The following is a 26,234-nucleotide window of genomic DNA, read 5'->3' as shown; positions in this document are numbered from 1 at the left end:
GGACCTTACAAGATTTTGGAGATTATTAATCCGGTCTCTTTTCGTTTGGCTCTTCCTGTCACATTTAAGATCCATAATGTGTTCCATAAGTCCTTGTTGAAGAGGTTTGTTGAGCCAGTTGTGCCTGAGGTGGCACCTCCGGACCCTGTATTGGTTGAAGGTAACTTGGAATATTAGGTAGAGAAAATTCTGGATTCCCGTCTGGCTAGACGGAGACTCCAGTATTTGGTTAAGTGGAAGGGTTATGGTCAGGAGGATAATTCCTGGGTCTCTGCCTCTGATATTCCTGCCAAAAGATTGGTGTGTGCCTTTCATCGGGCTCACCCTGATCGCCCTGGTAGCGTTGTTGAGAGTTCGGTGACCCCTCCTCAAGGGGGGGTACTGTTGTGAGTTCATTTTCCCCTCCGTCACTGAGGCCTGGTGAACTCCCTATTCTAGTGAAGGAAGGTAGTGAGCCTGATTATCAGGCACCTGGGACTAATGAAGACGATTGGCTGAGTGGAGTCACTGACTGGATTTAAGGCAGCCTACGCCCTTTCTGCCCTGCGGGTGATTTCTCTGTGGACTCTTGGACACCAGTCTGATTCCTGCTCTCCTAAAGCTAAGTTTTCTGTTTTGCCTTTTGCATCTAAGATTTGTTTTTGTTTTTCTTGCTTTTTGGATTCTGCCACTCCCTGCTGGAGTGTGCAGTGTTCCGTGAGCTCTGTCTTCTGAAATTACCTGAGTGCTGATTTAGTTTTTGAAGCTTAGTTGCTTCAGGGCCATTTTTATATCAGCTTGTTGGCTTTTGTCTCTGATAGGGTTTTGGCAGATTGCAGACAGCAGCCTTCCTATCCCTTCCTATCTAGGTAGTTTTTGGGCCCCGTCTTTGCTCAGCCTGTCTTTCTGTCTGTGTAAGTGTTTTCATCTTGCTTCACCGTCATTATATGTGGGGGGCTGCCTATTGCTTTGGGGTCTGCTCTGGGGCAGTTAGATTTCCCCTTTCCTTCTTTAGGCCTATGTATCTCTCCGGCTGTGATCGAGGGGTCTAGGTCATCGTAGGAACCCCCCACGGCTACTGCTAGTTGTGTTGATAGGTTCAGGGGTCTGCAATCTGATAGTTGCCAACTTCTCTGGTTTTCAGGACTTAGCTAGCATTTCTGTTTTTGCCTCCTAGGGTGACTCAATCATAACAGCTCACCAGCGATCACATAGCGACTCACCAGCAATCCTGACACGTTGATATCGTTGTCGGGATCGCTGGTGAGTCGCTATGTGTGACAGTACCTTTAGTGTATCGTATGTAAATCCACAAGTGATTTGGGGGTAGGAAAGACATTGTTCTTACAGCTCGCCAAACCCTTCATCCCTATTCCCCTTCTGTCTGCTTCCTGAGTCTGATTGACAGATCAATCTTATTTCTGTGACTTTATCTCTCCTGACTGATATCCTGCACAATAAGTTACTCATTACATCGCTAGTACCAGAGTTTTTATAGGATCATGTGCTATCCCCTTCTGAAGAATTGAGCTGTGCAGCAACAAGCAGCAGTGAAAAAGTGTAAGTCTCAAGTCAGGGGAGGCAGGTGACAGGTGAGTGCCTTGTTAGTCAGACACACGAGGCATGTGACAGGTGAGGAATAAGGAGGTGGGCAATGTCCCACCTCAAAGCTCATGCGTCTCTCTCATTTGCACACAAATTTCATGCAGAATTTCTCAGAAACAGCAAAACTGATTTCTGCAGTCAAGGTATGGGTTTAATCAGCATGAAGGTGCCTGTACATACAGCGGGTGAAATAAGTATTGAACGCTTTGGATTCCATAATACACACTATGTTTGGAGGCCAAAAGGCACTGCATATCACCCCAAAAACACCATACCAGCAGTGAAGTTTGGAGGTGGGAACATCCTGGTGTGGGGCAGTTTTTCAGCATACGGCACTGGCAAACTCCATGCAATTAATGAAAGAATGAATAGACAAATGTACCGAGACATTTTAGAAAACGTTTTGCTGTCATCTACCAGGATGATGAAGATGAAATGAGGGTGAACATATCAGCAAGACAATGATCCCAAACACACAGCCAAGGAAACTCTAAATTGGTTTCAGAGAAATAAAATAAAGCTGCTAGAATGGCCCAGCCAATCACCTGACCTGAATCCAATAGAAACGTTATAGCAGGGACTAAAGCTCAGTGTTCATAGAAGGAGCCCACAGAACCTTCATGATTTGCAGAACGTTTGTGTGGAGAATGAGCCAAAATCACACCTAAGCAATGTATGCAACTAGTTTCTCCATACAGAGGCATCTTGAAGCTTCGTCACCAACAAAAGCTTTTGTGCGAAGTATTAATTACATTTCGGTAAGCATTTTCAACACTTTGTCCCTGTGTTATTTCTCATTATTACACATAACTAAATTTATGGACATCTATGGATTGATGTCTTTGCCTGTGTGGATTGGATGGGTTGTTACCGACATCTGGTGAGAATTTTGTATCAATAGCACCTTTAGAAATATATTTACTTAAAAAATTGTTGATGTGTTCAATGTTTATTCACCCGCTGTGCATGCCATTAGATTAAGGTATAAAATCCTCATGACAGGTTACTTATAATGACCATGAATGTTAAAAGTCCCTAAGTGGGATCATTTTCCAAATTTTCTGTCTATCAATCATCCATGATTTACATGGGAAATTAGTTAACCATAACATTTTTCCCACAGAATTATGAAGTTCCACGTAGCAAAGAGGAAGTTTAAAGAAACTTTACGTCCTTACGATGTGAAAGATGTGATTGAGCAATATTCTGCTGGACATTTAGATATGCTATGCAGGATAAAGAGCCTTCAAACACGGTTAGTAATTAGCATGTTTTCTTTCTTAGGTAAGACGAGTATATGTGTTATAATAGCAAAATAAAGGCTCTGTCATTACAATACAACTGTCCTTTTTCCTGTTCTTTTGCATACTAAAAAATGTGTTTTGATGTTGGGTATGTTGTTATATGATTTCTGAGGCTCTATGCAAGAATTCAACATAAAAGGAGCTTTGGCTGCATAAGTATCACTTTGTTTACCTATGAATAAAGTACATTTTGGAATATGTGCTGTTCACATGAAAAGAACTTTGAAAACTGTCTTTCCATTGATGTATATAGTTGATGAGATGGATCATTTCTTCAGAGGTCAGGCCAGCCAGTCTCCAGCAATATGGTAGCAGTACACATAGGTGGTATTCACAATATAACAATGAGCCCAGTACACCCCAGCTCAATACGCATGTGCTAGATACCGCTAAAAGTGGTTTCTGATTACGTACTTGGCCTTTAATAATAATACATTTTATTTCTATAGCGCTGACATATTCCGCAGCACTTTACATTTCAGAGGGGACTTGTACAGACAATATACATTACAGCATAACAATAATCACATAGATCATAACAGATACCAAGAGGAATGAGGGCCCTGCTCGCAAGCTTACAATCTATGAGGAAAAAAGGGGAGACACGAAAGGTGGGTGGTAACAGTTGCCCTGATTGTATGGACCAGGCCATAATGTTAAATGTGTAACAGTACGGATGCAGAGGGCTAATGGATGCATAAAGCATGTGGGAACATGATGCGGGGAACCTGGTTATGGTAAAAAAAACTTTTGGCTGTGCCACACAGGGATAGATTAGGTTAATATGTTGAGGCGATAGGCCAGTCTGAATAAATGCGTTTTCAGGGCACGCTTAAAATTGTGGGGACTGGGGACTAATCGTATTGACCTGGGAAGTGCATTCCAAAGAATTGGCGCAGCACGTGTATAGTCTTGAAGACGGGAGTGGGAGGTTCTGATTATTGAGGATGCTAACCTCAGGTCATCAGCAGAACGGAGGGCGCGGGTAGGATGGTATACTGAAACAAGGGAGGAGATGTAGGGTGGTGCTGAGCCATGGAGGGCTTTGTGGGTGAGGGTAATAAGTTTGTACTGGATTCTGGAGTGGATGGGTAGCCAGTGTAATGACTGGCACAAGGTAGAGGCATCGGGGTAACGATTGGCGAGGAATATGATCCTGGCAGCTGCATTCAAGACAGATTGGAGGGGGGAGAGTTTGGTAAGAGGGAGACCGATTAGAAGGGAATTACAATAGTCGAGACGAGAATGAATAAGAGAAACAGTAAGAGTTTTTGCAGAGTCAAAAGTAAGAAAAGGTCGAATTCTAGAAATGTTTTTGAGATGCAGATAACAAGAGCGAGCCAGTGATCGGATGTGGGGGACAAAGGAAAGCTCAGAGTCAAGTATGACCCCAAGACAGCGGGCATGTTGCTGGGGAGTAATAGCAGAACCACACACGGAAATGGAAATGTCGTGTATAGGTACATTAGTAGCGGGAGGAAAGACAAGGAGTTCAGTCTTTGACAGGTTCAGTTTCAGATATAGTGAGGACATGATGTTAGACACAGCGTTTTGACAATTGCCGGTGTTTTCTAGAAAGGCTGACGTGATGTCAGGAGAAGAAGCGTATAATTGGGTGTCGTCAGCATAGAGATGGTACTGGAAACCAAATCTACTGATTGTTTGACCAATAGGGGCAGTATACAAAGAGAAGAGGAGGGGGCCTAGGACTGATCCTTGAGGAACCACAACAGTAAGGGGAAGATGAGAGAAGGAGGAGCCAGCAAAAGATACAGTAAAGGAGCGGTCAGAGAGATAGGAGGAGAACCAGGAGAGAACGGTGTCCTTGAGGCCAATGGAACGGAGCATAGTGAGGAGGAGCTGATGATCTACAGTGTCGAATGCTGCAGAGAGATCCAAGAGAATTAGCATGGAGTAATGACCATTTGATTTAGCTGTTAGTAGATCATTAGAGACTTTAGTGAGGGCAGTTTCAGTAGAATGTAAAGAGCGGAAACCGGATTGGAGAGGGTCGAGAAGAGAGTTTTCTGAGAGATAGCGGATAAGACGGGAGTGGACCAGGCGTTCCAGGAGTTTAGAGATGAAGGGAAGATTAGAAACAAGTCTATAGTTAGCGGCACAGTTTTGGTCGAGGGATGTTTTTTAAAGGAGTGGATGTATGATGGCATGCTTAAATGAGGAGGGAAAGATACCAGAAGAGAGAGAGAGGTTAAATATTTTAGTTAGGTGAGGGGTGACAGCAGGGGAAAGGGTCTGGAGTACAAGTGACAGAAATGGGTCACTGGTGCAAGTGGTTGAGCCAGAAGATGAAAGGAGCCTGCTTACTTCTTCTTCTGTGACTGGTTCAAAGTCAGAGGGTGAGCTAGATGCAGTGGGGGAGGGAGGACACTGCATGGTATGAGGTGATTGGGAGATAATTTCCTGTCAGCCTTTGGGCCATCAATCAAGTTAGGAGGGGGATGAGCCAGCTTGACATCACTATTAAATGACTCCACATCCTTGATTGTGTAAAGTTCTTTTTCTGGCACCTTGTAGCAGTCCACATGTTACCACAATGATGCGGTTTGCATACTAATCAAGAGCCAACTGTCTCAACTGCTTCTCAGTAGAAACTATTTAGAGGAGTGGCTGAGATGTCAGTCCACACTGAACAGCAATTATGTAAATGGAATACTGCTATCTCATGATGACTACTGGAACTGGCAAGTGGAGCAGTGTGTACATTGCACACCATTTATATCTGGCAAGCTGCAGGGCTGGCTAAAAATTTCCACAGCAGCAGACAACTCCTTTAAATCAAGGACAACTCCTTTAAATTAATACAATAATATGAATACAATTTAATGCAATACCAGCTAACTCCAAAATATTCAGGAGACTCCCATTTAAAGGGGTTAACTATCAGTGCCTAAGGCAGCACAACCTAGGAATACAGCCGTGATTGTATCCTTAGGGTCAAATGACCATTTTTTTCTCATTCGAGAAAATCGGTTCTATTATGCTATTAACACTCTGATCAGAGATTAATCAGAGTGTGATCCGGTTTTCTTGGATGTGGCGAATTAAAAAAAAAAGTTTCTACATCTGCTCCATTCATTCTGTCCATGAATCTTCTCACATTTAGAATTGAATGGCCGAGTGTGTCCCGATAATAAAATTGTGCATGTGCACAGTCTCACTGAAAAGCATGAGGGCGAGTGCTATCCATTAAAATGACAGATAGCACTCGGCCAATTTTTACTATAATGTGCAAAAGACCTTAAGGTGAAAACTGTAATATTCTCATTTGTATTGCTTAAAATTTGTTGTCTTCTAGTTTCGTCTGTTGTTGCTGAATTAATTACAATGTGCTTTATTTCTCATGTACAGGGTCGATCAGATTCTTGGCAAAGGTCAAATAGCAACAGATAAAAAGAGTCGTGAAAAAACTGTACATGAAATTGAGGCAGGGGATGACCTCAGTATGTTGGGCCGAGTAGTAAAAGTGGAAAAACAGGTAAAGTATTTTATAATGAAAATTAATGCAACCTCCTGATAAACTTGTGGTTGAATCCCCTACATTTCATTGTCAGAAGATGAAATCCTGTCTAGACTAGCTCCTACTTACACAGCTGAAGTTTTGTTACAGTATGTACATTTTGACAATCCCCTGGGGCTAAAAATGGCAGCATCACAAATACCTCTCCTGTTTGGGACTTCAGACTAAAGGGGTCTTTACACATAGCGATATCGCTTGTAATATCGCTACATGTGATACTTACCTCCGACCGTCTCCCCCGCTGGCTATCGCTGATTGCGCGAAATCAGCCTGGTCCATTTCTCGTCGTTGGCTTTCTGCTGGCGCCGACGAGCGAGCCATGGACGCAGGCGGAAGGCTGACACCCTCGCCACGTCTGAAAGGTAAGAGCGACCGCCGAGCACTGCTGCATCGCTAGTGAGATCTGCCTGTTTGGCAGCTCACTAGCGATCATTTAGCGATGCACCAGCGATCTTGACCGGGTCATATCGTGTTCGGGATCACTGGTGCATCGGTAAATGTAAAGGGGCCTTAAGTATCTCTTTAGACTAGCTGACTGCGGCCCTTAGTTGACTGCCGATCAGTTATATGGAAACCAATCACAGTCATTTAAAGGGAATCTGGCATCAGGTTTTTGCCACATAATCTGGGAGCAACATGATGTAGAGACAGAGACCCTAATTCCAGTGATAGTAGCGTAGTTATTAAGGTTGAAGGAAGACTTTAAGTCCATCTAGTTCAACCCATATCCTATCCTAACTTGCCCTAACAATGTTGATCCAGAGGAAGGCAAAAAAAACCCATGTGGCAAACAGTAAAGGGGGTTTTACACATAGCGATATCGCTAACAATATCGCTAAAGCATCACTGATTTGGTGACGCAGCAGCGATACCGCTATGTGTGATACTTACCTCCTACCGGCTCCCTCGCTGTCCATCGCTGATCACGCGAGATCGCGCAGCTCCATTTCTCATCGAGCGCTTCCTGCTGGGCTTCCTGCTGGCGCCAACGAGCGACGCGTGGACGCGGACGGGAGCACATCAGGATTGCCGGGTCTGAAAAGTAAGTAACGACCGCTAGATCGCTACTGCATCGCTGTGAGATCTGCCTGTGTGGCAGCTCACCAGCGACCATTTAGCGATGCACCAGTGATCCTGACAGGGTCGTATCGTTGTCGGGATCGCTGGTGCATCGCTAAATGTAAAGGGGCCTTAAGCTTCACATTGGGGAAAAAAATTCCTTCCCGACTCCACTTACGGCAATCAGACTAGCTCCCTGGATCAACGCAATATTAAGGAAACTAGTGTATATACCCTGTAATATTATACTTTTCAAGAAAGGCATCCAGTCCCGTCTTAAATTTTAGTAGGGAATCACTCATTACAACATCATATGGCAGAGAGTTCCATAGTCTCACTGCTCTTACAGTAAAGAATCCGCGTCTGTGAGTATGCTTAAACCTTCTTTCCTCCAGACGTAGAGGATGCCCCCTTGTCCCCGTCACAGGTCTAAGAGTAAAAAGATCATTAGAAAGGTCTTTGTACTGTCCCCGCATTTATTTATACATTGTAATAAGATCACCCCTAAGCCTTCGATTCTCCAAACTAAATAACCCCAAGTGTAATAACCTGTCTTGGTATTGCAGACCCCCTAGTTCCCTAATAACCTTGGTCGCTCTTCTCTGCACCCGCTCCAGTTCAGCTATGTCTTTCTTATACACCGGAGACCAGAACTGTGCACAGTATTCTAAGTGTGGTCGCACTAGTGACTTATCTAGAGGTAAAATTATGTTCTCCTCATGAGCATCTATGCCTCTTTTAATGCATCCCATTATTTTATTTGCCTTTGCAGCAGCTGCCTGACACTGGCCACTAAATGTGAGTTTGTCATCCACCCATACACCCAGGTCTTTTTCAGTGACAGTTTTGCCCAGTGTTTTACAATTAAGCACATAATTATACATCTTGTTCGTTCTACCCAAGTGCATGACCTTACATTTATCCCCATTAAAGCTCATTTGCCATTTATCAGCCCAAGCTTCTAGTTTACATAAATCCTCCTGTAATATAAAATTGTCCTCCTCTGTATTGATTACCCTGCAGAGTTTAGTGTCATCTGCAAATATTGAAATTCTACTCTCTATGCCCCCTACAAGGTCATTAATAAATATGTTAAAAAGAAGCGGGCCCAAAACTGACCCCTGTGGTACCCCACTGATGTGTCACTTACTGGGCTGCTTGCTGTAGTTTTGATAAAATCACTGAATTGTCAGCAGGAGATTATCACTAGTAAATCTACCATGTAGTCCTTTATATTTATGACTATTTATAACCCCGCTCCAACCACCGATTGTCATTTTTCTGTGTACACTGTGCATAGGCAGAAACTTGACAATCAGTGGTATGGGCGGGTTATACAGAGCTTAGTATTTAGAGAACTGCTAGATCTGCAGCGGATAAAACACTGATTTTATAAAAAATACAAGCTATCTTGCTTAGAGGCCATATGAGCCATCTTGCTTAGAGGAGTCCATTCTATGTAAAATACCACCAATTATTAAATCGTTGTTGGGTCTAGGAACAGGAATACCTTGAGATTTGATGTTTATCTATGTGATCTGATACTAATTTCCTCTATAGAAATATTATTGTGTGCTTCGTGCATGTATTGAAAGCTGTTTAAGGGCTCTTTCTCACGAAAAACCAGCACCGGAGATATGTGTCTGTGTGTACATGTGTTTAATACTTGTGGCATACGTGTTGCAACTGTGTACTGCCCATGTGCCGCATCGGTATGACACAGGCCTAGGAATCAGCGGTAGTGTTTGCTGAAAATAGCTCATATCATTGTCCGCTGCGGCGGCTAATAGGAGTATTTATCAGCCGCCACCTGTGCTATAAATAAATAAATAAATAATTTGAAAAACAAATTACATGGGGTTACCCTGTATTTTTGGTAACCAGCCAGGCAAAACTGATAGTTTCGGGCTGCAATCCTCTACTGTCTGCTTTAGCATGGCTGGTTGTCAAGAATAGAGGGGTCCCCATGTCGTAGTTTTTAATTATTTAAATAAATAATTTAAAAAACTTTGTGGGGGCCCCCCATTTTTGACAACAAGCCAAGCTAAAGCAGACAGTTATTCTCAGGCTGGTAAGGAGCCATGGATATTGACCCCTCCAGCCTAAAAATAGCATCCCGTAGCCACCCCAGAAAAAGCGCATAAAAACAAAACAATTTTCATTTTCCATTTTTATTTAAAAATAGTAAACACAGTTATACTCACCTAATACCCATTCCACTGAAGCCCACGTCTCCTGAATAAAACAAAGATAAAAAAAACAATCATATCCCTCACGAGTCTGTTGTTCTTTCCCACACCGTAATCCATGTCTGCGATAAATAGTTTTCAATTTGGACGGTGCCAAGGTGGGACCGTCCAGGCTGAGAACCACTGAGGAATGAGCTGCTGTGTTGTATTAAATTACGGGGACTCCCTGCAGCCTCAGTGATGTCAGCAGGAGTCCCTGCAATTTAATACAACGAATTAACCCCTTAAATTAACCCCTACAACTCCATAATTTTACCCACAAACACTCATCTAATTAATAGTGATAGACATACCAAAAAAACATGAAATGAAATGGTTAACTATATGTAAACCATGTGTCATTTCATGTCGGGCAGGAGAATAAATATCCAAAAGCCGGCAAATGTTTCTGCAGCTATTCTGCTTTGATGAACTGTATGAATTAGAAATATATGTATAAATGTGTCTCTATGACTTGTATAAAATATATATATATACATACATATATATATAGTGTCTAGATATATTCATTCTTTCTTTATTTAACCGGTCTCAGTGATTTTACTGTATTGGAATAAAGAATTGTCGGTTTTTGCTAAAGGACACCGGGTGCGATTTTATCGCAACTCACACATCGGGTCCGTTTTTAGTCCCATTTTTTCTCACCCCCATAGACTTGTATTGTCGAATCCGATCCGAAAATCGGTGACAATCGCATCATGCTGCGATTGTCTCGGTGAGAGGATCGGATGCGATAAAAAAATCGCATGATGTGAGCTGCCCCATAGAATAACATGGGTTCGAATGCAATGCGATTTTTTTTATCGCATTGCATTCATCCGTTTTATTCGCCAGTGTGACCACGGCCTAACTTCCATACCGGAGATCCCTTTAAGAGGGAAGATGTGCCTATGAGATGGAGGATGTGTGATGGGTATATGGGCACGGGAGGGGATGATTCATTTCTGTCATGTGCTCTCTGCTGCTTTCTGGGGGGCAGACAATGGCTGGGAGCTTAATGTTTACGGGGATGCTAGATTTCTCCCACCCGGTCACTGTCTGCTGAGGTGTTGTCGTGGAGTGAGAAAACTGTTGCTTATAGCAACCAATCACAGCTAAGCTTCTTTTAAACAGCTCTAGTGAAATAAAAGATGCTTCGCGATTGGTTGGTGATGCACACACACACAAACATTCAATTTTATATACATAGATTAAAGACTTTATTCTTGCAGTGTGTTTATTTACAATATTACTATATACAATATAACTATAGGATTAGTAATGGATAGGCGTCTTACAGTCACCTCTCCATTACTAAAGGGCCTGTCACACTAAGCGATATCACTAGCAATATCACTATAACGTCACAGGTTTTGTGACGTTATAGCGATATTGCTAGCGTCATCGCTATGTCTGATACTTACCTCCGACCCGCTCCCCCACTGCTTATCGCTGATCACGCGAGAACGTCCTGCTCCAGAATTGGCACATCTAATGCACATTTCCTGGGGGGCTCCGGTCTGCTATATTTAGGCTTGGGGGACCAATATCCATGGCCCCTTACCAGCCTGAGAATATTAGCCCGAACTGTCTGCTTTAGCTTGGCTGGGTGCCCCCTACCTTTTTTTTCATTTATTTATAGCGCAGGTGGTGCCTGATACATACTTCCATCAGCCACGGCCTGCTCTTGCTGTTAACAGTTGAATACAACTGTCAACATTACTCCCTGCTAGTGCTGATCACTGCGCAAGCAGGGGACAATGATGTGAGCTGTCTTCGGTACCCGGCATCAGGGAACAGCGAGAACAGTACCGCTGATTCCCCGGCTCCGGTGCATGTCAACCCAAAGGAAGGATTACCAAATAGAGGTCAAGAGGTATAAACAAATAAAGGATAGGTGAATCAAAAGATTTTTACATTAAAACACCTTTATTAGCGAGGCATGATGAAGTGGTGGCACGACTAAGGGTGCCTAGTACATACAAACAGCAAGGGTACATCATATGAGTTATACATAGAAAAGACCAGGCCAAAACTACAACAGGGAAGGTATATATGCAAGTACCAGAGCAAATGGCTGGGGGGAAGTAAAATAAACAATCCAAGATAGAGTGATAAAGTGTTAAACTGTGGATGAAGTAATAGTGGCACAGTGATGGAAACACAAGGGAGTCATGCTTGAAGTAGTTGATTTTATAAAGAGGTTTAGTGCTGAAGTGAAATAGCAGCATGGTACCCATGGTGTCAACCTATGCTTGAAAAGCCAAAATAAGTCCAAAGAAAGGAGAGGGTATACAAAGGGTGTAGGGTCAGCTGTGTATGTATGGCACGCAGGACGAAGGACGATTGTCCGAAAAGCGCGTTGGGGTGTGTATTTGTATGTAACTCCTTCTTATGTACAGCACCATGGAATCAATGGTGCTATATAAATAAATGATAATAATAAAAAAAGTATACCCTCTCATTTCTCTGGACTTATTTTGGCACATTCAGGTATAGGTTAATACCATGGGTACCATGCTGCTATTACACTTCAGCACTAAACCTCTTTATATTATGAACTACTTCTAGCATGACTTCCTTGTGTTTCCATCACTGTGCCACTATTACTTCATCCACAGTTTAACACTTTATCACTCCATCTTGGATTGTTTATTTTACTGCCCCCCAGCCATTTACTCTGGTACTTGCATACTATACCTTCCCTGTTGTAGTTTTTGCCTGGTCTTTTCTATTTGTAACTACTTTGGTTTTAATTAACATTTTTTTAGTGTATGACTCCAGTTGGAAGAATGTCTCAAGTGGGGTACCACAGGGCTCTGTCCTGGGCCCTGTATTGTTCAACATCTTTATCAACGATTTAGATGAAGGAATTGAGGGTAAACTGATTAAATTTGCTGATGACACAAAGCTAGGAGGGATAGCTAATACTAGAGAAGAGAGAGAGAGGATTCAAAAAGATATAAATAAACTGGAGAAGTGGGCAGCAACTAACAGAATGGTTTTTAACAGGGAGAAATGCAAAGTACTACATCTGGGCAATAAAAATGAAAAAAGCATATGCAGAATGGGAGGAATAGGACTAAGTGACAGCACATGTGAAAAAGACTTGGGCATACTAATAGATCACAGACTGAATATGAGTCAACAGTGTGATGCAGCAGTAAAAAAGGCAAATGCAATTCTAGGATGTATTAACAGAAGCATACAGTCTAGATCATGTGAAGTCATTATTTCCCTCTAGTCCTCTTTGGTCAGACCTCATCTGGAATAATGTGTCCAGTTTTGGGCACCACATTTTAAAAAAGACATCAACAAACTGGAGCAAGTTCAGAAAAGAGCGACCAGAATGATGACCGGTCTGCAAACCCTGTCTTATGAGAAAAGGTTGCAGGATTTGGGATTGTTTAGTTTGCAAAAGAGAAGACTGAGAGGAGACTTAATAGCTGTCTACAAATATCTAAAGGGCTGTCACATTGTAGAAGGATCAACTTTATTCTCATTCGCAGAAGGAAAGACTAGAAGCAATGGGATGAAACTGAATGGGAGGAGACACAGATTAGATATTAGAAAAAACTTTTTGACAGTTAGAGTGATCAATGAGTGGAACAAGCTGCCACGAGAAGTGGTGAGTTCTCCTTCAATGGAAGTCTTCAAACAGAGGCTGGACAGACATCTGACTGGGATGATTTAGCGAATCCTGCTTTGAGCAGGGGGTTGGACCAGATGGCCCAGGAGGTCCCTTCCAACTCTACGATTCTATGATTCTATGATGTACCCTTGTTGTTTGTATGCACTAGGCACCCCTTGTTATTCGTGCCACCACTTCACCATGTCTCCTTAATAAAGTTGTTTTAATGTAAAAATCTTTTGTTTCACCTATACTTGATTTGCGTATACCTCATGACATTTGTTTGGTAATTCTTCCTTTGGGTTCACTATTTAATCCGAATAGTCTGCCATTCTCCCATGTGCACATATACATCACTATTTACAATACTTATCTGGATATAGAATTTGTTTCACGGTACATGTCACACTGATGTCACACGAATGTTATCCATGTGTCATCAGTGTGCACGTGTGCGGGATGCTTTGCGGCCCATGCTGTTGTTAAAAAACAGACATGTCAGACATCAGTGTTTCCGGTATGTGTGGTGAAAGAGCCATAATGCACAGGTTAGCCTTGTCTGCTAGAATGACAGCTGCATTTTGTAGCAACTTTCCACCCTGGTTAAAATCAGACTTATAGTAAACTGACTTGTGATTTCAGTAAAGGGTACTTCACACATAGCGAGATCGTTAGCGAGATCACTGAAACGTCACAGGTTTTGTGACGCAACAGCGACCTCGTCAGAGATCTCGCTACGTGTGACACATAGCGGCGACTGGCCCCCCACTGCGATATCGCTGATCGTGCTCAAATGTCCTAGGCCATTTTTTGATCATTGGTGTCCCGCTGGCCAGCATGCATCGCTGTGTTTGACGCCATAACAACGATGAGCGACCTCGTTGGCGACTCAGAACTCAGGGACGCAGGCGTAATTATGCTTTGTCTTTTCATTGACCCCTCAGCTCCGATAGGTGGTCTCAAATTAGGATCTTTGTAGCGTTTCCTTTTATAGGTCAGCTATCAATTATATGCAGTCATAACATTTAACGTGTACAGTTATAATAATCGCGTGTCCCCGTGGAAGTGACTGAGGATCCACGAATAAATTGCGCACTAGCAACTCAGACAGTGATGCTGAAGCAAACCGCGTAGTGATAGCGCAGTAGTGTCCACCAATCAGAGCAGAGGGGCGTGGAAAAGGCAACACTGAAGCATGCCTATCGAGGTCTGAGTCGTCAGAATACCTGCGGTGTGACAAGGTCCCAACGACCGCCGAGGTCGTTATACGGATCGCAGTATCATTGCTGCATCATTGAGTAGATCTGCCTGTTTGACAGCTTCCTAGCGACCATGTAGCGACATACCAGCGATCCTTACCAGGTCGTATCATTGTCGGGATCATTGGAGCATCACTATGTGTAACGGGACCCTTAGGCTGGTTGACTATCTAATGTGTATCAGGTGCCCAAACACTCTTCTTTGACAACAGATATCTACAAAGAAGAGTTATCCATGTTTATTTTAACTTGCCAAATCCCATTCTCACAGGAGAGATAAGCCATCAGAGGTTAGGGCAGTGACTAAGGGTACCGTTACACTTAGTGACGCTCCAGCGATCCCGACAACGACACGACCTGGTAAGGATCGCTAGTTGGTCGCTAAATGGTCAATAGTAAGCTGTCAAACAGTCAATTTTACCCAACGACGCAGCAACGATCCAGCGATCCGTATAACGACCTCGGCGGTTGTTGGGACCTTGTCACTCAGCAGCGATTCTGACGACTCTCGCCTGCGTCCACGATTTCTGAGTCGCTAATGAGGTGGCTCGTCGGTGTCAAACACAGCAATGCGCGCTGGCCAGCGGGACACCAGTGATCAAAAAATGGCCCAGGACATTCAAGCACGATCAGCGACATCGCAGTGGGGGCCTGGCGCTGCTAAGTGTCACACCTAACGAGATTGCTGGCGAGGTCGCTGTTGCGTCACAAAATCGGTGACGCTTCAGCGATCTGGCTAGCGATCTGGCTATGTGAGACGGGGCCTTTATTCTCAACTCAAAACAAATGTACCAGGACTTCCTGTGTATGGTCTTCCTAATCTCAGATGAAGCTCAAAATTTCAGCAGTAGAGAGAGAGAAATCCTTATAAAATGTCAAGGTTTATTTCACATACATTAAAAATTCAGATTCCTGCCATCATTAACCACTTAGTGACGGAGCTAATTTTGACCTTAATGACCAGGCCAAATGTTTTAAATCTGACCACTTTTACTTTATGGCTGGAGTCACACACAACGATTAAAAAAACGGTCCGATTTTAACTGTCCGAAATCGCACAAAGGTATCTTAACCAGTGATCCATTTTTGATGCGATTTTTCTTCATCGATGCGATTTTAATCGCATGTAAGGATCCTTTTGACATCTGTCTGGCGAGATTTTCTCGCAGGATAGCTAAATGGACATATAATGGAGCCCAATGACAGGTTTCCGCACACAAACGAATTAATAGATCTAGACACACACATATATATATATATATTTATTTTATACATGTCATAGAGACACATTTATATATATATTTCTAATTCTTCTAATTCAGTTCTTCATTGCAGAATAGCCGCTGAAACAATTGCCGGCTTTTGTATAATCTTTCTCCTGCCCGACATGAAATGACACATGGTTTACATATAGTTAACCATTTCATTTCATGTTTTCTTTTTATGTCTATCACTATTAATTATATGAGGGTTTGTGGGTAAAATTTTGGCGTTGTAGGGGTTCATTTAAGGGGTTAATTTGTTGTATTAAATTGCGGGGACTCCCTGCAGCCTCAGTGACGTCAGCGGGAGTCCCAGCAATTTAATACAACGAATTAACCCCTTAAATGAACCCCTACAACTCCAAAATTTTACCCACAAACCCTCATATAATTAATAGTGATAGACATAAAAAAAAAACATGAAATGAAATGGTTAACTATATGTAACCCATGTGTCATTTCATGTCGGGCAGGAGAAAGATTATACAAAAGCCGGCAATTGTTTCAGCGGCTATTCTGCAATGAAGAACTGTATGAATTAGAAATATATATATAAATGTGTCTCTATGACATGTCTAAAATATATATATATATATATATATATATATATATATGTGTGTGTGTGTGTGTGTGTCTAGATCTACGCAAATTGCCTCTTCAGAAAGAAAGAGGACTTTTACTCTACAGCGCCACCTATTGGTAGTAGCGATCCTACAAGTCACAATCAACCCTTTAACGAGTCTTGTAGTATGACTTAGGATACAAGCCAAATCAGAATCTCAATTTGCAGACACGGTGTTTCGAGCTGTTGGCTCTCGTCAGTGCAAAGTATGAGATCTGATTTGGCAAGGTGAGAGGCTCTGGACTAGGGTCTAAGAAGTAAGGTTTCTCCTTGCGGAGAGTGACATGCCAGCTGTGGCTTGTCAAGGTAAGGAGACTTATTCGCCGTGCAATGCTCCTCTGGGAAAATAATATGCAAATTGCCTCTTCAGAAAGAAAGAGGACTTTTACTCTACAGCGCCACCTATTGGTAGTAGCGATCCTACAAGTCACAATCAACCCTTTAACGAGTCTTGTATTATGACTTAGGATACAAGCCAAATCAGAATCTCAATTTGCAGACACGGTGTTTCGAGCTGTTGGCTCTCGTCAGTGCAAAGTATGAGATCTGATTTGGCAAGGTGAGAGGCTCTGGACTAGGGTCTAAGAAGTAAGGTTTCTCCTTGCGGAGAGTGACATGCCAGCTGTGGCTTGTCAAGGTAAGGAGACTTATTCGCCGTGCAATGCTCCTCTGGGAAAATAATATGCAAATTGCCTCTTCAGAAAGAAAGAGGACTTTTACTCTACAGCGCCACCTATTGGTAGTAGCGATCCTACAAGTCACAATCAACCCTTTAACGAGTCTTGTAGTATGACTTAGGATGTCTAGATCTATTAATTCGTTTCTTTATTTAACCGGTCACTGTGATTTTACTGTATTTGAAAAAAAAAAAAAATGCCGGCTTTTGGTGCGATTTTACCACAAGTCACACATCGGGTCCGTTTGCAATCCAATTTTTTCTCACCCCCATAGACTTGCATTGTCGAATCCGATCTGAAAATCGGTGACAATCGCAGCATGCTGCGATTGTCTCGGTCCGAGGATCGGATCCGTTAAAAAAATCGCATGATGTGAGCTGCCCCATAGAATAACATTGGGACGAATGCAATGCGATTTTTTATCGCATTGCATTCGTCCGATTTAATCGCCAGTGTGACCACGGCCTATGTGGTAATAACTCTGGAACGCTTCAACTGATCCCACTGATTCTGAGAATGTTTTCTCCTGACACATTGTACTTCATGTTAGTGGTAAATTATGGTCAATATTATTTGCGTATATTTATGAAAATATCGATATCAATTTTCAAGCTTCAGATTTTTATGCCATTAAATCACAGTTATACCACAAAAAATAGTTAATACATAACATTTGCCACATGTCTATTTTACATTTGCATAGTTTTTGAAACATTATTTTTTTGTGTTAAGAAATTAGAGAAGTTCAAAGTTGATCAATAATTTCTAATTTTTCCAACAAAAATTTACAATTTGTTAGGAACTACATCACTTATGGGGGACACAAAATACGAAAAGTGAAACCATTCTAAAAACTGCACCCCTCAAAGTCCTGAAAACCACAAAAAGTTTATTAATTCTTCAGTTGCTTCACAGGAATCAATTGAATGTGGAAGGAAAAAATGAACATTTTACTTTTTTTTACAAAAACGTAGCTGTAGCCCCAAATTTTTACTTTCACAAGGGTAACAGGAGAAAATGACCCCCACAATTTATTGTGCAACTTCTACTGCATACACCTGTATTCCCCAAAAATTATACCATTTTAAAATCCGCACCTTTCATATACTTTAAAACTGTTGTCAGTAAATTTTTTAACCCTTCAATTGCTACACAGGAATTAATATAAAGTGGAATGAAAGAAAAAAATGTACCTCTAAAATTTCTTTAGCCCGTTTTTCACTTTTGCAAGATGTAATAGCAAATCCCACAGTTTGTTACCCTATTTCTTATGAGTGCAGCAATACCCCACTTGTAGTCAAAAAGTTCTGTTTGGACAAACGGCAGGGCTCGAAGAGGAAGGGGCAATATTTACATTTTGGAAAAAAAATTTGGCTGAACAGATGGCTGGCACCATGTAGCATTTGCAGGGCCACTATGGTGCCACAACTGACCCGATTTTGGAAACTACAACCCTCAAGGATTTTATCCAGGGATATAGTGAAGATTTTGAACCCAAAGATACTATACAGAATTTGATAACATTGGGTTGTCATATTGAATATGCCATCATGCGGGGTGGAGATCAAGCATGTCACTCAAAAACCTGCGATACTCGGTGCATACTCTAGCACCCCATTGCAAACTTGAGTAGCGAGCACTTGCACTCAACACTAGTCGTCATATTGTCATCATTTTCTTTTTTAGCTTTTGAAAAAACCCTTCCTCCAACAATAAGCCAAACCTCAACCTCAAACCTAACTCTAATTTTAACCCTAACAATAAGCCCAACTCTAATGCTAAGCCCAACTCTAAAAATATGCCCTACCCTAACTCTAAGTCCAACTCTAACCCTATAAGCCCAACCCTAACCCTAAGCCCAACCCTAACGGCAAAGAATGAAAAATAAAAATGATGAAAAATTATAAATTTTAAAAAAAAAATATGACTAAGGGGATGACATGGGGGATGTCATACTATTTATTGGCTTTTGATCACTGTGATGGACCCCATCACAGTGATCAAAAGGAACCAATAAGAAAAATACCTACTTTTGCCGGGTGCATGCTGGCGGTCCTGGGTGGGCACACTTCACAATTCTTTTTCAGGAAGAGGAGGTAGAGGGTCAAGGGACAGAGCAGGAGGGAACGGGGGTTGGCAGAGGTACCAGGAAGACTTGGGAAACATCATTTCTCTCTTTTGATTGATTTTAATAATGGGCACACTTTTTTTTACGTGATAACGGCCATCGGGGATCTGAAAATCCGGTCCTGAATGTGTTCCACTGAGTTTCAGGTGAAACCCCGGAGATTTTTGGCCTCTGAGGCGCGCTATACCCTTATTCCCAATCGCCGTTTTAAAACAAAGATGAGGGAATAAGTCCCCTGTAGTGGCCAACAAATTTAATTTGTATCGGCGGTCATTATGGGGTTAATGAATATCTGTCAAACTTAGGCAGATAATACAGGCTCTGGATTTGTACATTAAAAAAACTAGACGTTTTATAAAGATTTCTCCCTGTTTCTGGAATTTAATTTTTCATTTGCTATCTGTCATGTACATCCACCTCAAAATAGTATCCTGAACAAAGGATCAGCTATCAAATACCATTAATATGTCTTATGAAACAGAGTTGATTTGATAAGGTATTAGAATACTGGTTGACTAACATAGGCAATATATCTTTAATGCACAATTTTAAATGAAACATTTAATAAACAAATCTAAATTGTTTTTAACTAGTAGGAGAATCGATTTGCGGAATTCCAGTCCATCGGCCAGGACAGTAGTCGATGGCCGCTGGACCAGACACTAATATATCTCCTATCTTTGGGGATCTGCAACACAGCTATTGATTAGCATCCTACAAAGCAATCTGCCCATCTTTGGTAACTAGTTAAGTAATAATAATATAATAAATAAGCATTCTCACAATCTACATGCAAATTTATATTAGAAAAACAGACGAGGAGGAAAAAGATTGTTTACTATATGTGACTTTCAGAAGCTCGGAGCTCTAATCATAGAAGATTATTAGCATTAGTGGATTTATTCCATTGCATGTTTCTGAGGTGGACAGCCACTGCTGGTGTGCTGATAGTGCTTACTTTGGTATTGTTTCCTGCTGCCTACTCATCCTATAGTGCTACACTCAGCACTCATCATCAGTCAGATGTCTCGCCACTTCTGGTCTTCTTCCCCCCTCACAGAGTCACACTATGCAGCTTCACAAAAATGAAAGCATCTGTGGTGGGAACCCTACCACCACACGGTTCCTGCTAGTTTTTCTATTATCGCAGACAGGGGGTTTTGACACGTGAAAAAGTTCAGCTCAGCAGGAAAAAGGGAGTTTCAGACTGGAAATAAGGGAGATACCTCTATCCCTAACAACATATTTTGCACAGTTTATTATATTTTCAGGTAGTCTTGATTAGTTCAAAATAAAGTACTAAAAGCAGAATTGTGCCAATCTTATCTACAGTTGTGGCCAAAAGTATTGACACCCCTGCAATTCTGTCAGATAATACTCAGTTTCTTCCTGAAAATGATTGAAAATTCTTTGGTATTATTATCTTCATTTAATTTGTCTTAAATGAAAAAACACAAAAGAGAATGAAGCAAAAAGCAAAACATTGATCATTTCACACAAAACTCCAAAAATGGGCCAGACAAAAGTATTAGCACCCTCAGCCTAATACTCGGTTGCACAACCTTTAGCCAAAATAACTGCGACCAACCGCTTCCGGTAACCATCAATGAGTTTCTTACAATGCTCTGCTGGAATTTTAGACCATTCTTCTTTGGCAAACTGCTCCAGGTCCCTGATATTTGAAGGGTGCCTTCTCCAAACTGCCATTTTTCGATCTCTCCACAGGTGTTCTATGGGATTCAGGTCTGGACTCCTTGCTGGCCACCTTAGAAGTCTCCAGTGCTTTCTCTCAAACCATTTTCTAGTGCTTTTTGAAGTGTGTTTTGGGTCATTGTCCTGCTGGAAGACCCATGACCTCTGAGGGAGACCCAGCTTTCTCACACTGGGCCCTACATTATGCTGCAAAATGTGTTGGTAGTCTTCAGACTTCATAATGCCATGCACACGGTCAAGCAGTCCAGTGCCAGAGGCAGCAAAGCAACCCCAAAACATCAAGAAGCCTCCATCATGTTTAACTGTAGGGACCGTGTTCTTTTCTTTGAATGCCTCTTTTTTTTCTCCTGTAAACTCTATGTTGATGCCTTTGCCCAAAAAGCTCTACTTTTGTCTCATCTGACCAGAGAACATTCTTCCAAAACGTTTTAGGCTTTTTCAGGTAAGCTTTGGCAAACTCCAGCCTGGCTTTTTTATGTCGCGGGCTAAGAAGTGGGGTCTTCCTGGGTCTCCTACCATACAGTCCCTTTTCATTCAGACGCCGACAGATAGTACGGGTTGACACTGTTGTACCCTCGGACTGCAGGGCAGCTTGAACTTGTTTGGATGTTAGTTGAGGTTCTTTATCCAACATCCGCAAAATCTTGCGTTGAAATCTCTTGTCAATTTTTCTTTTCCGTCCACATCTAGGGAGGTTAGCCACAGTGCCATGGGCTTTAAACTACTTGATGACACTGCGCACGGTAGACACAGGAACATTCAGGTCTTTGGAGATGGACTTGTAGCCTTGAGATTGCTCATGCTTTCTCACAATTTGGTTTCTCAAGTCCTCAGACAGTTCTTTGGTCTTCTTTCTTTTCTCCATGCTCAATGTGGTACACACAAGGACACAGGGCAGAGGTTGAGTCAACTATAATCCATGTCAACTGGCTGCAAGTGTGATTTAGTTATTGCCAACACCTGTTAGGTGCCAAAGGTAAGTTACAGGTGCTGTTAATTACACAAAATAGAGAAGCATCACATGATTTTTCGAACAGTGCCAATACTTTTGTCCACCCTCTTTTTTATGTTTGGTGTGGAATTATATCCAATTTGGCTTTAGGGCAATTCTTTTTGTGTTTTTTCATTTAAGACAAATTAAATGAAGATAATAATACCAAAGAATTTGCGTTTGCAGTCATTTTCAGGAAGAAACTGAGTATTATCTGACAGAATTGCAGGGGTGTCAATACTTTTGGCCACAACTGTATAAGTATGTGGCAATACCAAATATGTACATTATTTTTATATTTTGCTATTTTCATAAATGTTTTTTAAAGTTTTTATAAGTCTTCTTACGGGACTTGAATCTGCGACTATAGTATTTCAGTGTATTACTGGTCTCCTATATTGCTCAGTAAAAGCCTGCACTTTATAAGAATAATACCATGGCAGATAAGGAGGCCTTAAAAAGGTCCCCCGCCGCTAAGGCAATTTATCAGCACCCTGTATTTGCTTTGCATGGGGGAAGCAGTGGGATCCAAACTGGCAAAGGCCATCTTGGATATTTTTGAAATGCCGCTGCCATGTTTGACACTGGCGTTTATGGGGTTGAACTGATGCAATCAAAGCTAGCTCTGACATCATTTACCCTTGGGTGCCAGTTTTACAAAGCAGCCTGCATCTTCACCATACACAGTGGGGTCAACTCCTGTCCATATAGTGACAGTGCAAGCCCGCCTTATATGTATGCTGGCTGTTGCTTGGGGGTTAAAAGGGAGTTCTAAGGATGATGAATGCCATTGTATGGCCTCTGCCAAACACTTCTGTTGAGTTATATCTCAGGAGCTTTTACTTGGAAATGCATTCAACAGAAGTAAAGGATGGAGCGTCAGTGGAACTGTATGTGGCTCTTTTTGATATAGGCATTTGAAAAAGATATATTTTGCGCATAATTCATGATTACTAAAATTGGTAATGATGAGATATATGTTTATATTTTTATTTCATTCCTAGGTACAATCAATTGAGTCAAAATTGGACAGCCTACTTGATATCTACCAACAGGTCTTAAAGAAGGGATCTGCCTCAGCACTGACATTGGCATCATTCCAGATGCCCCTATTTGAATGTGAACAAACTTCTGATTATCAAAGTCCAATAGACAGCAAAGATTTGTCAAATTCTGCACAGAACAGTGGATTCATAACCAGATCAGCTAGTGCCAACATCCCCCGGGGATTACAGTTTGTGCTCACACCAAATGAATTTAATGCACCTGCCTATTATGGATTTAGTCCGACAATGGATAGCCAAGCAACACAAGTGTCAGCAAATATAAATGATGGACCTGTAACTGTGGTAACAAACAGTATATCAAACCAAATAAGCCAAGTCTTGAAGCCAACAGCACCGACAACACTACAGATACCAGCTGTATCGCCACTGACACATATCTGCAAACCAGAACCAATTCATATAATTCCCATGACCACAAAAGAGGATGTTTGTGACGTCACCGCCTGCCTTGTTGCTTCAAAAGAAAGCGTACAGCCTGCACAACCCAGTTTACCTAAAAATTTTGTAAGGCGGAAAAGCCTTGATACAAATAGTGGGGTCTTGTCATCAGGTCCATTCACACACAAGGATTTTGGTAAATCAATTTCTGTACAAAATCTGATTCAATCTACAGAAGAACTAAATGAACAGTTATCATGCAGTGACTCGAGTGTCTCAAGAGGCAGCCAGGACACGTACCCACAGTGGAGAGAGTCAAAACTTTTTATTGCAGATGAGGAGCTGGAGACAGAGACGGAAACTTACGATGCTGCCTCTGAGCCTACGGTGGAGACCACATTGTTATCTGACTCTATGAGGACTGGAATAGCAAGATCATCTCAAAGCATTAGCAAAACTAGGGATGGTACAGAAACCCTTAGCCCTCCACACGTCATACACAAATAACACTTTGTAGGGTTTACAGTTTCCTTAGTCAGTCATATCATTGCATGAAAGCCCTTACAATTAGCAGTGCAAGAATTAGAAAGAACCTGAATGGAAGTTCTACAAGCCAATCTCTTTTGGTTGCATGAAAATGCATGTTTTAAGTGAAGGCTAGGAATGTAATGAAAGATATTCCTATATCTTTAATCCTATAAACTATAGAATACAGTATACAGTGGATGGTTTAAATGCCCTCTCACCTAGAAAGTCAATGACACCAAATTGAAATAGACATAATGTATTGGCAAGCCCTACACTTTTCTGGTACTGTTCTCTAATTGTATGGTCTAAAGCACTTTGTATCAAGGTAGAAAAACTGATCTGTCCAAACTCGATCTATAAGGTCATGTTTACAAGAAAAGGATGTTACAGCTGCTAGCAATTTTACCGCGGAAATGAGTAAGATTGGACTGTACCCGCTGCTAGTTGTGACAACATGACGCATACACTTTCATTCATCCAGTAATTTAATGCACATGTAACAAGAATGTTGATTTCTGTATATTTTTGGTGAAATAGTGTTGTGACAAGCATACAGTTGGCACATCACATTCAGGTTGCTCTTTTGCTACGAAGATTTATAATATATGAAACCAGTCACTGCAGTCTTAACCATACAAAATGCTGTAAAAACTCTTTCACGAAGGACTTGACCTGTTTACTATGAAAAAAAAAAAGTTCTGCCTCCACATTTCTTTTCAAAGTATTCTTGGATGTTAAATGATAGGCTTGTTATGTGAACATACTTACATACTGTATATTGTATATATGGTGTCCTTGTCTATGAAAACTGCTTCGAGGGACATCATTTCAGAAACAAAAAAAGACAAGAACTGAAGCCAATTTGATTCCGTATTTTTTGGATTCTTTTATTCATTGGCTTGGTTCTGACAAAGCCATTCTTAGGAGATATTGAAATACCTGCTGATATTATAGGATAGATGATAGAAACTCCTTTCTCTGACCCCGATGTCATTGCAATTGAATTATTGTGTTTTACTATTTTTCCTTCATGAACAAAGATGAATGATCAATTCTGAAAGATGTCTGAAGCACAAAACACTTCTTACTGTTTGCCATTTCATATTGCATTTTGGGTTTCTATTTCATTAGTACATTTTTGCTCTTACTAAAGCTTGTTTACTACTAATAATTTTGTGACATTATGTAGGGTATCTCAACATCTCAGCTCGTATTAAAAATAACTTATTTTGAATGTCTGCATCCGTTTAGCCAAATAACTGTTCTGTACATTGAAAAGTATTGTACAATGTATACAACTCTACAATTTTTCCTTTCATTTTATTTTAATCAATGTTTCACGTGCCTTTATTTCATTGTACATTTGCCATATCTCATAGGTCTGCATTTTGATTAACAGATGATTGCAAAACATAAAATTTTTATTTAAAAAGAAAAAGAAAAAAAAATGGTTATATTACTTTTTCTCCATCGTTAGACAAAGCAGGTACCCTTATTTGATTTTCTTGGTAAATGATCACAAATAACTTGGTATACTGTATTTGCCTTAAATGAAATGCTTATGAGCTTGAAATTTAATAGTTTTAATTTAATTTATTTAATAAAAATTTGTGCACATTAATGAGCAACTCTATGGATCATATATGAATAAGAAAATATATGGAATATTTTTTTTCCTGAAAGACGTAATAAAACACAAATATGTTTGTTTGTTTTGATTTTTACAATCCTGATATTTTATTTACTGACATGGCACTACTTGCCGTGGCTCTGATGACTCCAGAAGTTTCTACAGCTTAAAAGTCCGGGAGAAGACCATGTTCGGAGTTTAGCACTAGACACAGGGTGTCCTGTACGAACCCCTAACTTTACAGTTCGGATTCGCTAATTGTAAACTCATAGGTCCGGTGTTTGTCTTTGAGGATAGATGAAAGTGATCACTGGTCACGAATAGCTTGTACAGTCCTTCAGCAACACTTCAGGGTCTTATTATGATCCTGCTGTTGAATTCTAATGAGCATACAAAAATCGAAACAGAAAGCAGGTTTTGGTGCCAAAAGAAGCGGCGGTCTGGACATGTGCTGGAGAAGATGCTGAGATCGAGGTGACACGCCACAGTAAGAAGCAGGAGCCAGCGGGTTATAGTGTACTTGGAAGCAGAACCAAAGAGTCACCAGTCAAACACCAGAACCCAGACTACACTGGTCAAGGCTCGAGTTCCAGACCTTAGCCAGTAAATACCCGGAGCCCAGATGACACCAGTCA

General features: G+C 41.3%; 1 protein-coding gene across 2 annotated transcripts in view; it reads left to right on the top strand.

Annotated features, from left to right (window-relative positions):
- Positions 1-25,687, top strand: part of KCNQ5 (potassium voltage-gated channel subfamily Q member 5) — a 1,056,555-nt gene extending 1,030,868 nt beyond the window's left edge. For both annotated transcript variants that reach the window (XM_073569339.1, XM_073569340.1), the window contains exons 12-14: positions 2,708-2,839; positions 6,258-6,384; positions 23,001-25,687. In XM_073569339.1, the coding sequence (XP_073425440.1) occupies positions 2,708-2,839; positions 6,258-6,384; positions 23,001-23,948 (1,207 nt within the window). In that variant the 3' untranslated portion in view covers positions 23,949-25,687. The remainder of the gene's footprint in view (positions 1-2,707; positions 2,840-6,257; positions 6,385-23,000) is intronic.
- The last annotated feature ends 547 nt before the right edge of the window (positions 25,688-26,234 follow it).

The sequence above is a fragment of the Dendrobates tinctorius genome, unplaced genomic scaffold (assembly GCF_039654945.1).
Source record: "Dendrobates tinctorius isolate UK_male_01 unplaced genomic scaffold, ASM3965494v1 ptg000024l, whole genome shotgun sequence".
Classification (NCBI taxonomy): Eukaryota; Metazoa; Chordata; class Amphibia; order Anura; family Dendrobatidae; genus Dendrobates; species Dendrobates tinctorius.
Note: the sequence above shows the minus strand (reverse complement) of the source record. Positions and strands in the feature narration are given on the sequence as shown.